We start from the raw sequence: 14,454 nt of genomic DNA, 5'->3' as shown, positions 1-14,454 counted from the left end.
CTCCCGTCGTTTTTGCGCCAGACCAGATACGCATGCGCCACTCGCTCCAGACTACGTATGACACGATTTGCAATGATACCAGGATGAAATTTCGTACCAGAACGAGAATTTCATTCTGAGTGAAAACGGGAATGAACTAATTCCGGAATGACTTGTACGGGAATGAAATGTCGTCATTTATGTAAACAAATACAGAAAAATACAGAGAGAATGGAATGAACACGTCCCTAAATGAAAGTCATTACGCGATCATGTGAATAGCCACTTATAATTAAAACGCTTCAAAACTCCACCCCACGCACCCAACCCCTCCCCCATCTTCCTCCCCTTCCCCCACAGTTTATTTTTTCTTGATAAGTATACGCAAATAATTTTTAAAAGGAAAATTAAGCTGCAAAGGAAGGGACAAGTCACTTTTTTGTTGTTTTCTCCAAAGCCATTCGATGTGAATCCACCGCGTTAACTTGTTACGGCCAATCTGTCCATGAAACCGCCTATTACGAACAGATGATTACTGCTGCTTGCTTCCACCAAAGGGGGAAAGTTAATATTCGAAATATTACTATAAAACTCTCGTTTTGCAAACTAGATACTTCAATAGTACAAGTAACGTTGATGGGAACCAGTCTAGTCCCCAGGTCTCTTAGGTCATGAAAATAAGATGTAGAACTGGGGCTAGAGGCCATGACTTAAAAAATATACTTTAGCGTTAACTTTTAATTGCAACAAAGAACTTAATATTATTAATTTTTTCACTCAAAGCAACACCGTGTCTATCTCTCTCTCTCTCTTTCTTTTATTTTTCACGCTATAAATGAAATAGCTAACACACTATGTAATCAATTAAGATGTTATCGGGTGTCCCTGAAAATAAACCAAATTTTAAACGCCACTCAACTAAACGGGATCTCAAAACAAAATTAAGGATTAGTGCGGTCAATTGACCTTATTATCTTGAGAAAGAGCCTTCAAACACGCACGTACTTCATTGCAAGGAATTCTTTTCAAATGGAAATGTTTATGGTAACAACTATCAAAAAATTCCATTTTTCCGCGTGCCCCCCGTCATTAGAGCAGTACCCAAAACATAGAAACTGACACAGATATATTGTTTCTGATAATAAAGTTTTCAAAAAATGCTTTCAATGCATAGCTGCCGGGCATGAGCCATGCTGAGAGTTTGAAGAGGAATGCGATTTAAAAGCTCTTCTAACGCCGAAATCAAAGCGTCGAAGTGAAAATCGTTTGTCATGATTTTTCATAATTATAAATGAATTCGTTTATAGTACCCGCTGAGGCCAGGTTCTTGGTGCTTGGAAGTAAAGCCGTCGGGAAATCGGGTAAGAGAATTTATACTCTTTGTGATTAGATCATGCGTGAATGCAGTCACTGGTAGGGTTTTTCAAAGTTTTGATCGACATGAAAACTTGTCGCTGATTACCCGCGAAACATTCCTACAGAGTTATTAAGTTTGAAACTTTAATTCAACGTTGCTATAAATCTCTGACGAGGAAGTAATGCCGGATCTTCACGGCTTTTGTGGCAATTCCTTTTAGATGACGGTAAACTCCGTGAAAAACCGCAACCGACAATAATCATAGCCGGCAGTGGCGTTCATCTTGCCCGCTCATAAAGCCAACACAGTTGTACAGGGGCAGTGATTAGAATAGTCCAATCTTGAAATCGCATTATAATGGCGAAGACTGTGGTTTTCATTAAAACGTTCCAAAATCAAGGAACAGTTTTCTAAATAACAGTTTCACTGTCAACATTTTTTAAACATTTACGCAGCATAAAATTCAAATATTACGTAAAACAAAAGCAAACCATGTTGTTCATCTTACAAAAACGCGGCGAAAAGTAGAAAACTTAGGAGCAGAAAAAACCCCAGCGATCACCCATCTCACGACCAATTCTTTAGTTGCGAGATCAGATGTATTGTAATACTCTCTAACAATATATTAAAAGCATTATTTTGTAAGTAAAATACGTCATCTTAGGGGGTCATATTAACTTAATAAATTCTATACAGTCAATGCCTAGGGCAGTTTCTATAACGTTTGAGTTAATGTGCTAGTTGAACAATAAGCTGGAGTGTCTGGCAGGGTCATTCCGTTATTGTTTCTGAAAAATATGAACTGTTTTCATACATTTGTTTACGTCAGGATTTAAATTCGACAAGAGTCACAGTCTAAACTAGCTCCCCTCTTTAGTTCAGGTTGCAGGTTGACAGTCCTTTCGGGAATACTGATCTACATGCATTTATCTAATATAGGGCGATCGATCAGATCCATCTCAACTTATTCTGAGTAATCAGTCTAATGGACATACTAATTTAATTTCTACCTCTGCACAGTACAATAAGCTTATCTTATCGTTTCAAAATTAAATTATAACCCTTCTTTTGATTCGCTTTTTTAGCCTTAACTGTTCGTTTCCTGACGAAGAGATTCATCGGCGAGTATCAATCGCTTATGCGTAAGTTGTGTGTATATTTCATCGTATTAATAACTTTTGGAGCCTTCTTATTAAATCATTTGGCCTTTTGTGTTGTCATCTATGTCCTTTACGTTTTAAAGGACCACTTTTTCGATTTGACAAAGCGACGGAAATAGATCTAGAAATTGAAGCAACACCTTTTGTATTGTGGAGGACAAGAGGGCACTTGAAAATTTAAATCAAGCAGAATGGCAATAGTTTGCAGCGCTTTTCGACATGCACTACTACTTTTAATTGGTGGTATAATAGTTCCACTAATTAAGCGATGCTATTACACTAATAGCATTAATTAATAAAAGACATTCATTGGAGAACAAGACATAGACATATTTGTGACGTAAAGGTTACCATAGTAACAGGACAATTTAAAGGAGCGGTGACAGAATTTGATTTTAAAACCCCTAAAAACACAAGGCACCAAAGATAAACACAGTTTACATTTTTTCACGGTGGGAAGAAAAGCATCGTAAAAGTTATAAGTTAAGTGGAGAGCTGGCAATCGCCAAGTCAGCCTCCGAGGGAGAGACGAAAATAAAAATCTGGTGAGCATTCTGGTGCTGGGATCTTCAAAAACCCATGTTCCCTAAACTGCCTGCGCTTCTTGTCGATTCTCATAATTAAGTTAAGTTCATAGTTTAGTTCAGTTAGTAAAATTCGACACTAAGTGGTTATATTTCACGCCTTGAGGCTCAAGTGGTGAGTTTTCATTACTTTATTTGAAAATCACTGGGAAACAAAGCAAGCTAACAAAGCTGTTACGTTTGGTATATATGGGCCAACAAGAGATGCGTTTGCAGATCACGGGTAAAGGTTTTGTCGAAGTAACAACTTTTGACGATGTTATAGTAGACGTACAAAGCAATCTCTACGCTGTAGCGTGCAGTTCTCGCCAATGTAAGGGTTCTGATTTGTATAACGTCTTATAAATGAAATATAAAGGCTTCTTATGTTGCATTAACTTAAAAACAAGAAGAGGGCAGCCATGTGTAATTGAGCAACCTCTAATTTGTTCCTCCTCAAGGGCATCAGAATTTGTCTACTTGTCCCAAAATAATGATGAACGCTTCTAAAATACCAAGGAGTTAATAAATGCCTAAAACAAATCCAAGTTAATCACTCTAGATTAACTAACACAGATCGAGACCCATTACGTTACTTACAAGTCTTCATTAAACAACTTGAATTCGGTTTTGGAGATGTACCCGATTGTCCGTTGCAAGGCCGCGCACGGCATTTGTCAGTAAAAGATAAGGTTCATTGACCTTCATTTAGGGTTCGCGAATGATGAAAACTGATTTGCTTATCTGTAACGTTTTAGTGAAAGAAGGGAATTTCTGCAATGGGCCCTCAGTGGTATCCAACATCTTAGCATACAGTGCACGGCACACTTATGTCACTAATTACACAAGGGTAGAAAAGAAACCAACAAAGACTAATAGTTTTAGATATATATGCTATTAATAAACTGTGATTACGTCGCATCTTGTTCTCCTGTGAATCAAGACGTTATGTGCTGAGAAACGCAACAACATCTACACGACTAGAGACCGTCAGAATCACTTTATTCAACACGATACATTTCACGCCTACTATAAAGTTCTTCAAACTGAATTGTCGTTTTACTATTGAGATTAATGACAGAATGATTTAATCTTTCTTGTTTCAGAATTAACTTATAATCATACAATTAAGCTGGACGATGAAAATCTTACGTTCGATATACGAGACGCCGTTGAAAAGGTAAGAATTTTGATGTTCTTCCTTTGTTTGTGTTTAATTAGAGTTTTAATTTATCTTTGCTTTCTTTATTCTTTTATGCTTAAACCGAACATATAACTACAGTGAACGTAAAGGAGCTGATCGAGTGCACACTTTGGCCACTACATATCATTTTTTTTTAAACGTTATCTAGATAGGTCCTCATTTGCTATTCTTCAGTGGCAATTTCAATTTTTAAGCACCCAACCACCAAGGCCCGGATGTTCAAATGTTGGATAGCGCTATCCACTGATTTGGAAACTAAAATTTTCGTTATCAACTGGACAAAGATCTATCGATTGGGGTAGTATTATCCACCTTTTGGATACATGGGTCAAACAAGAGAGTATGAACTCTCTCTCTTGCGTCAAATTATTAGGGAAACATCCATCTTTATCTTGCCCATGAAATGGGTGCATTTGGTTGAGAGGGATGAGGAGGCAATCTTGTACCCAGAGTCCTTGGGCTTTCTGGTCAGCGGGATTGATGAAGAGGGGGAAAGCGGGAGTTTTTCGGGTTCCAGACTCTCCTCCTTCTGGATCCGCCGAGGACGTTTATTCTCCGGTAGTTGTATTCTTCTGTTGCACCTTTGATACATCTCTTTTTTTTTTTTCACCCAACTATATATCTCAGTTGAATAAGTGCCAATTCCAAAAGCAAAATTAAGTGGAATCCTCTCTTGGTGGAACCGAGTCACTTTAAAGTTGCAAACGCTTTTCAGGCAATATTTCTGGATCAATGTCACATAGTAACCTGCCATCACTCTACAATGACTTAGAGCACATGCGAAGAATATGAATATATCTAGAAAAGTGCTTTTTTAACCAAGTGAGCTTGCCGACAAAGAACTTGAATGCATAAGAGGATCATGAGAGACATTTCACTGATCTTTGACGAATTTTGAGTTACTCCGTTGGGATTTATGTGTAATTATATGATCTATTTGCGTCATATATATGTATATTCAAGCCACTTTATATTTTCGGGTTTAAAGCTCGTTTTTCTAGTCACGTTTTAAAATATACTTATCTGGGGCTGGATCTATGCCATCAATGATTTGTTATCTTTAGCGACTAGTCAACAATAACTCTAATAATATTTGCATTTGACAACAATTTTTTCAGAAAAACATTTAAAATATCTACGGTTTCGTAAGGAATGAAAGCACTTTATGGAGTCCTTTTTATCTCTTTTTTCTTTGTATTAACTTTATATTGACTATTGTAAAGGGTAGTTATTTAGTTGTCTCACACCGAATTTACTCTGCGACTATTTCAAGTTATTCATTAAGTTATTTTCGTTAAGGAATTAAGGAATTCCTTTGAAAGCGAAACAGAGCAGCACTGTATTCCACCCATACAGTTAGGCACTGACCCCACAACCTTCCACACGTCCAACTCTTTGTCATAAAACTCGACTTTGTCTGTCCGTTCTCGAGAATTCTTCTTCCCTCCAAGGACGAAGATCTTGTCTCCTACGTAAGCTATGCCCGCTAGCGCTCTCGAAATGCACAAACTGGCTATGTACACCCATGTTTCATCTGCGCTGTTAAATGCTTCACACGAACTATGCGATGAATACAAGTCATCCTGTGTCCCTCCCACCACGTAAAGCCTGCCTCCAACTGCTACTCCGCATGCGTAAGCGCGTCGCACATGCATGGGCGCCGTCTCTTGCCACGTATTTGTTTTGGGATCGTATCTTTCCACCGTGCTCAAGTACTTAAAGGGGTCGTTTGCGTTATCGTTTTCTGTTTTTCCACCAATGGCGTAGAGGTATTTATCGGACACAACACATGGCCCTCCTCTGTTGGTTGTCATGGGAGTCACCGCTTCCCAGACGTTCGTGGAAGGATAGTACCTATAAAGAAACCAACGATCTAATCATTATGATGACGAAATTTCTAGTTATGTTCTGGTTATCTAAGAATTGCTTATCCTAACCATCCTTCTTGTCATTGATCCATCTCAACCTCGTTCCCAGAATCTTCTTGTTTTCCAGTAGGCAATTTGCAGGATTCTGACACCATTTTGAAAACCCTGAGAAGCCCCTTGGGTGACCTTGGCATTCCTCGATTGTTTTTCGTCTCATTAATGACATGTCTTTACAGGTATTCTGCTCACAAGGTAATAACAATGATCCATATGAGCTCTTTTCTAGAATCTCGGTTTTTAACGTGCTGTGAAAGCAATTTTTACACCGCCGATTGTTACTCCAATTGTTTTTTCATTTATTTGAAGTTACTTATTTTGGAGAAAATAACAACATTTTGAAATCATTCTTTTCGCTATTCTCACTGTATACATAATTGGCCCGTAAGGCGGGAAAAAGAAACTTCTTTAAATTCCTTAGTGTCGAGACTGCGCAGTAGTGACATGATGCATTGCTGCCCTTTCTATCTTAGAAATTGCTCGATTTTTGCCTGCCCCTTGGCCAGGTCAACGGGCTTCAGTCGACCTGACTTAGAAGTTTCGCCCCTTCCACCTCCCCTGGTGGTGGTTCATGTCGCATACCCTCATTATTCGGCATGCCTATTGTCCTGGCAGTCACGGTTTCCTCCCATAACTTCACGGCCGTGACAGAATAATAGGAAACTTAAGCACCAGACGTTCTTAGTACCACGGACGCCAACCGAAAGTATTTTTTGCAGCATGACAGCCACTGCGCATGTCAAGACGTTCTGGAGCTGTGGTCAAGGACTTCAAAACGCGAGTTCTCAGGTTGAAACCAGAGGTTCAAATTCTGGGTGGGCCGGAAGCTCTAAGAACGGCTCACAGGAATGGTTTAATAAACAATAGATATCCCTAACCCAAACAAAACTAACAATGAACCCCAACTCTGAAACAATAAAGCTTCGGGCCAACAAGAACCTATCAAATTAGAGGTTCTAAAGAGGTTCTGGTCAACAGCAAAGTCTGGGTTCTTCGAAGAGTATTCGTTATACAAGAGTAGAAATTCTTCATCTGAAATCATGTTTTCTTCGTAACAAAGCAACAAAACTTAACGGAAATCTTTGAAAGGCATTTTCAACTGAACTATTCTGTCGGTTTTCGTGATGTTTTCACGTTGTTTTTGCTTAATGATTTGCATTTGGCACGCAAACCGCGTCCCCGATCCAGTTCTGCGCGGCCAGCCATGCCGTTCGTGAATCAAGAATGTCTGGTGCTTGAGTTCCCAAATAGGTGTGCAGTGCGAATATTCTACTCACCTTAGTACGGTGTTCAGCGGTCTCCCTCTGTGCCAACCACCCACTGCATATAAAAAGCCATTGAGTTCAGCGACACCAAGCGCAGAGATCTCCTTAGCCATGGGGGCTACTCCAGCCCACGTATTAGTCCTGTGATTAAAAAAGAACAACGACATTTAAAGCGGCGAGTATTTGATTATTATGGCCTCTTATTAAAGCATGACCTAAAGTAGCAGCTCCACACAAACTCGCCTTTACTAATTCACTTACTACCACTAAATTACTAGTCAGTAGGATGACTAGTAAAAACTGACTATTGTCGACAGCTTTATTTTATTCCAAATTTGGCGAAAGCAGCTGGTTATCACTTGTAACAACGTACTCCTGAACCCGTTGCGAGGTAGGTAATCACAATCTAAGAGAAATGGAATTTTCGGGAAATACAGTGCATAACAAAGGTTAATTAAAGGAATATATAAGGAAACAAGATGCAAATGTAATTTTATTTGGTTTTTTTGCACTTCCTTCTGTCATTTCAATTTTTTTAGAAGCGTTACCTTCGAATTCCCGCACTGTTTTCTGAAAATTTAAAAAACTTCCTCATACAGCAAGAATCAAGAAATTTGCTCAATAATTCTCTGAATAAATGTTAAGTGTATAACAGAGGAATTATCAGATTTCACAAAATTTGGTCGTCGCCCTTGCTATAGGATCGCTATGAATACTGACCGAATGCCAAGATAAATCGCATAAACGAAACTTGCACAATTCCCATAATGCACCTTGTTATTTTCCCCCAAAATTTTTGCATAACCTTTGTTTTTCATTTCTCCTGGGTATTACAGCTTTCCTAAGCGAAATTGAAAACGATGCTTATGCAAAACTTTGTGGGGCAAAAAGGTGCGTTATGGGAGATCTGCAAGTGGCCTGTACCAAGTTAATCAAGTTAAATGGTATATCTTCCTACCTGAAGTCGTATCTCTCCATACTTGACAAATGTCCATTCAGAGATACTCCACCCACGGTGTAAATAAACCCTTCACACGACACTGCCCCGTGACTGAAGCGAGGAATCAGCATTGGCGCCAAATTGAACCATTGATTTACAGCCGGTACATAACACTGAGTGGAGGAACGAAGCTCGTCCCCAGGACCCCAAATCGTGATAATCGCCTCTACATTTGAGTCCAAGCAGCGACGCAATTTACAAATGTCGCTGTCTGACCTGCTCTGTGCTCCAAATAAGGCAAATGACTTCATGGCTTCATAAAGCAACTTCGTGCAGTCCAGACTGCCAGTTACCAGTTCTTCCGTTTCAACGTATTCTGCGATGTAATATTTAGACATGCAACCCAGTCGGACCTTGGAAAGCAAAGCAGCGAACTCTTCTTTTCTGCTCTCCGCGTCATGTTTGACCCACGAAATGACAGCCTCGTAAACCTGTTCTTCGGACTCCACGATGACGTCATCCAGTGAAATAAGTTTCTCTATCTCGGAAAAACCGAGATGGAGAAATTCCTCAGACTTTGAAACAGCCACAAAATTATCCAGAATAAACCTTTCAGATTTATCCATAAGATCTTCGCAGTCAAATTTCTCAGAGAAAGCCCTGACAGACAGGCAATTGGACGGACTGAGTGTTTTTTCTAAGAAGAAACTCCCTTTGTCCTTCAGGCTATCAATTAACAGGTAGTCGCCGGCGAACACCAGCTCTTTAACGTTTTCCTCGGTAATTTCAACCTCACCGGTATAAATATAATTGAGCAAGTCGTTCATAACAAATGATTTAAAGCCTTCAAGTTTCACCTCATTTTGCCGTTTTTCCCTCATGTCCGATGTAAACAAACTGAGAAAATAAGCACTGCTTGCCGCTAGAATATTTTTATGGACTGGAAATCCTTCGCCTTCAACCACGAGAATCGTATTGCAAAGCACTCCTTGGCGACGAAACTCGTCCATCCTTTTGTACAAATTTCCTTGATAATTTTCGCCTGGAGGCTTTCGATTTGTTTCCAGATCCATTATTTTCGCTAAAAATTTATATCAGAATCTGCCTTTGTTCGTTAAATCCGCTTTCCCCACGCGATTACAGTACAACGTCGTCTAATTCTTTAGAACATTCCTTCTCAAAACAAAATTCAGTGCAATACTCGTGAATTTTTTTCACTGGCCGTCGGCGATGATGCGTTCGCGTTGGTCTAGAAAAACATTTCAAAACATGTGCTGTCTTCACTGTGACACGTCGCAGGTGTCTTATATTCTCCTTATATGGAAAGGAGTCCTTGATTTCATCTGGTTTAAATAATCGTTGTGTAGCCAGGATTTAAAGCTTGGAAGAAGTTGAAAAAACCGGCGAAGAGCGAAAAGTTGTAACCCAAAATAGCAAATCACGACTTGACTCAAAGCAGAAAATGAAAACAAGACAACGAATTGTATAATCAAAATATGCAAATAAGAGGTATTTTCGATATGAATGATATTATAATCACTGTATAATCACAGTCTTTGGTTTGTAGCTCATTTTCACTTAACTATCACCTTCATTACCGACTCATCTACATGTTCAGTAACTCTTTTGCTTGTGAACTGGTGTAGTAACGGATGAATCAGACACTGGTATTAGAGAATTTCATGAAATTGCAACAGGAAATAAATGGAAAAAACAATCAAAACGATATCAAAACTAATTTGGAAGCATTTGACAGTTCATCAGTCACAGTTTTACATTAATATTCTTAACGTCAAGAAAATAACTACTACCGGTATTTATCTTTGACTAGATTCAACCCGCCTTTCAGAAGCATTTGTTCAATATAAAAATTTGGGAAGGTTTTCTGGAGAATATCGCGCATTTTTGGTTGGTTGATGAAATAGATCTCTTGTTCAGTAGATTTTTTTAATCTATTTACTTTTACTCTGAACATGTTTTGTTATGCTCTAAAATTAACTCTTCGGTTGTTCAAAGCATCGGGGACTATTTTAAGAGGCCTATTATGTCGGGTCTATACTAATTTGGCGGAGTTATTTCCAGTATATGAGCCTGACTGAAATCGAGGTAATTTTGAAGTACTACAATTTCTTGTTATTTCCTTAGAGAAGACCCCCTAATCACACGACTACCCCATTCCTGCTATCTCCCCTCCGATCTGTTGAAACCAAGGGAAAAATAATAAAGCCGGAAAAATTAACTTACAAAGGCCGATTATAAAGTAACTGCGAACTGTCAAATTTTCTATCAAATCGAGCTTCCCACACGTAAAATGAAGAAGAGAAAGTCCTCCTTTCCAGAAACTTTTTTGAGGAGTAGCAAATCAGAATATGGTATTACCGCTCAGAGGCAGTCAGTGTATATAGTTGTTTCAACGATTAAAAGTTACAGCAATATCTTCTGGCCCGGCTCGTCAAACATGTGAATTAGTTTTTATAAATAATTATTATAAATTTCTTCTTTTGCATTCAGCTCGGGCGTCTGGGACAATGTTGTCACGAGATTGAGGAACTCATAAAAATTAAGGTGAACGGCAGCCGGCTGGCTTTAAAATAGGTGGGAGAGCTCTAAAACTGAGAAAGAGCAAGCATTTGAATAACTCTACGACCGCCTAATATTAGGTTGTTATTACCATTCCTCAAAAGAAGCTCAAAAAACATAATTAATTCATTTTAAAAGCTTTTTATGAGAATCATCTCTTGATATTAGCTCTTTCGATATTAGTCCTTTTTGCCGGGTGCGAACGTGGTGGAAAATTTAAGGTTGGTTTTCCCTGGACAATCTATTTAAATTCAAGTAACACTATCCAGCATATATATTTTTAAATATTTCTTGCTTGCTCGCCGTGGGTCGTATGCAAATCAGCCTGATAAAACTATTTCGGAATACAGGTTTCATGAGTGTCGATGCCTCGGAGTTCCAAAAGTTTGTACCAACGATAGAGGATTCCGTCCATTACGATCGTATTCGGCATAAAAAGACCAATGTTAGAAGACGTTTGACACTGATATTTTGAACGTTTTACTGCAGGGTGATGTCTCTCAAGTTGACAAGGACATCAGATGGGCAGACGCATTTCTCGTAGTTTACTCTATTACGGATAAAAAAAGCTTTAATAACGCAATACAGTTAGTGGAGGCAATTTACGATGGCAAAGGAACGGATGAACTTCATGTTGCTTTAGTGGGAAACAAAAAAGACTTGGAGCACTTCAGGAAAGGTATCGTTATCAACTTGTTGAGAAAGTAGACATCGCCGACCGTCGAAGAGAGCGGAAAAGAAGCCATTACAAACAACAATATTTTAAGCTATTAAAAATATGCTTTAATCCACCATATTGGACGTCATAGCAACCCCATATCGTGGACTCAAAAACGGCCCAGAGTCATTTCACAACACCAATATCAGCGATTCTTCAGACGCGTATGACGAAATCAGGGTCTGGCTAATTAAAACAGATCACTTGGCGCCTGAGCAGAAATCGAATTGTTTGAAACTAAGTTGAAAAATAAAGCGTAAGATAGAGCTGTACCTAAGGTAATCGACACACCAAATGACCATATGGTATAGTACTCCTGTATAGTACTCAGTAAACACTTATGAGAAATCGTTCCAGACAGTCCCGCGGTGTTTCACGTGATCAAGTTTTTCGTACATTCCCAAAAGCAGCCAACCAGGCAACCACTACCCTCCTTTGTTACGCTCGCTGAGACAAGTTACTTATTTTCTCTCGCAGACGGCAGGCTAGATGACGTGGCTCGGATGACCATGCAGAAATGGCCGTCCGATCTACAGCACGTAAAAACGTAGACTGCAAAACAGTCCGCGGTATTTTTGCGTATTCAAGTACGCGCAACGCTACTCTTACGCTACACTAAACCGATTTTCAGGGGAAAAAACGACTGTTTTGCCGCCAAAACGGTGGTCCCGATTTGTACTTCGTGATAAAACAATGTTACCTTTAAAAATGAGGGTATTTTTTTACAAGACAGAATAATGAAAATCATTTTTAAGGGGCTTCTGAAATTCGGCCTGACCTTAAGTTAGCTCTACTATTTATCAATCTGTCGATCTGTCTACCCTCCATCCGTCCATACGTTCATCTATTTATTGATTTATATTGATTTATTTTTCATTTATTTACTTATTTATCTATTTTGCTTTATTTTCAGTAACCACAAAAGAAGGAAAGTCGGCTGCCGAGCAGCTTGGTTGTATGTTTTTCGAAGTTTCTGCTGCAGAAAACTATGACAATGTTCAGCAAGCGTTGAACGTGGTGTTCCGTAAAGTTTCTCTCCACAAGAAATACTTGAGACAAGAGAAGGAAAAACGAAAGAACTCTAACCCACAGATAGAGAAAAAGAAACAAAAGTTTGGAAATTCCCTGTTTAATTGGAAAAATGAGAAAAAGAGAAGTCCAAGACGTGCAGAGACGCCTTAAGTTCGATGAAGAGTTTCACGTTACGTAGTTAAATGAGCAGCAGATTTGAAGGTCCCAGTCGGCTAAGGCAGATATGTACCGTTCCTTACCTAATCATTGAGAACAATGTTTGCTTTAGACGTGTAGTTTATGATGAGCATGGGAACCAGAGTGAGTGGCAAAAGAAAGAAAATTTAACTTGTCTAACTGTACATTTAGATTTCTTTGAACACTTGTAATAATTAAGTCCTTCGGGCTGCAGGCAGGTTAAAACTTTATCATAGTGGCCCGTGACGAATTTCTGTTTAAGCACTCACTAAAGTAAAGTTATCATCCGGTTTATAATCAGTGGTCGATGTAGTTCAACGGCTAAAACTATATCCTTGCTAATGGCCGAGAAAGTTTCAACTCTTTAAGCACCAGTATCCTAATACAAATTCTCCATTCTCGTATGGAAAATTTGGCCAAAAAATTTAAAGCATTTCCCCTTAGGTGATCTTTTCATAAATTCTCATAAGTAAAAATTCTCTTGATGTGAATTGATATAATTGTTGGTAGAAAATTGATGTTGTTCACTTTTGGGACTTAAAGGTTTAAGAAATTCCTGTAAGTGCTGTTTAACACCACGCCGGTTTGTCTACAAAACAACGCCAGCACTACACGTGCCCAGTGCATGTGGAACCCGTTTTAACGTAAAGTAGCCGCCAGTTATTTTCGCAGAATAACTGAGGATGTTGTGCTCTTGGATTTAGGAAATAATTCAGGTTTTGTTTGTCATTATCATTATTTTCCAAACAATGGGTGGGTCGATCGGACGATGGGAAACGAAACTTTTTCGGTTCGACACGGTCATGGTATATATGGTGGTTTTGGACGCACGTTATCTCGGGGGGAGGGAGGAGTGCGCATCCCCCCCCCCCCGCACCTTACCCCTAGATCTACCCCTGGTGGTGATCAAAACACAAGGATAGTCATTTACGTCATTATGACTAACTACATGTAAGTATTTAACCAGTCACTTCACATTCACTGTTCTCAAAAAGATCGGCTTCGCATGGGTCACGAAACTGTTACAGACAAAAACTACTCAGACAAAAAGTAAACGACTCAGATAAAACTAACCTAGAAATCATCCGTACTATCTTTTCAGCCGAAAACTTTGAACAAGTAATAATTATTGAAAGGATGCAACAGCTGAGAAAAGCGCGTGTTTTGTGCGAGATTTCGTTTATAGTGCATAGTCTAAATAGCATCACAGTACGAAGTAAACTAACAAAGTCTATTTATAGCTGTTGAGGTATCATGCATGAATACCAGGAGAACCTGCTCTCAAAGAAGATTTATTAAAGTATTGCGGAAAGCGGATGGATAGGCATGTTCCACTTAACCCTTACTGAATGTAATTTTGCGGTTCTCGATGAAAAGAAAACCGCGTCCAAATGTGGTTTGTGGGCGCAGTCGAAGGATCGCGAGAATGACTGGACACGTCAAGGTTGAGGTTTTAGTTTTAGTTTTAGCGACAGCCACTATCACTGAATTGCTTGCTAACGGCATTCCACAAACTGTATAGTATATTGGGGACTGTATTAAACAAACATTTCC

At 39.1% G+C, this 14,454-nt stretch overlaps 2 protein-coding genes across 2 annotated transcripts; one reads left to right on the top strand and one right to left on the bottom strand.

Moving 5' to 3' along the window:
* Positions 1–1,174: 1,174 nt before the first annotated feature.
* On the top strand, positions 1,175–13,041 carry LOC140934871 (ras-related and estrogen-regulated growth inhibitor-like). Its single transcript, XM_073384434.1, has 5 exons — positions 1,175–1,340; positions 2,422–2,478; positions 4,166–4,239; positions 11,463–11,652; positions 12,605–13,041. Exons 1-5 carry the CDS (start codon positions 1,271–1,273, stop codon positions 12,871–12,873), a joined length of 660 nt encoding a protein of 219 aa, XP_073240535.1. The 5' UTR covers positions 1,175–1,270; the 3' UTR covers positions 12,874–13,041.
* LOC140934870 (kelch-like protein 2) lies at positions 5,130–9,863 on the bottom strand. The gene is made up of 3 exons (XM_073384433.1): positions 8,412–9,863; positions 7,466–7,594; positions 5,130–6,117 (listed from the first exon to the last, which is right to left on the bottom strand). Exons 1-3 carry the CDS (start codon positions 9,464–9,466, stop codon positions 5,544–5,546), a joined length of 1,758 nt encoding a protein of 585 aa, XP_073240534.1. The 5' UTR covers positions 9,467–9,863; the 3' UTR covers positions 5,130–5,543.
* Positions 13,042–14,454: the final 1,413 nt, after the last annotated feature.

The sequence above is a fragment of the Porites lutea genome, chromosome 4, assembly GCF_958299795.1.
Source record: "Porites lutea chromosome 4, jaPorLute2.1, whole genome shotgun sequence".
Lineage (NCBI taxonomy): Eukaryota > Metazoa > Cnidaria > Anthozoa > Scleractinia > Poritidae > Porites > Porites lutea.
This window is presented reverse-complemented; position numbering and strand designations above follow the sequence as displayed.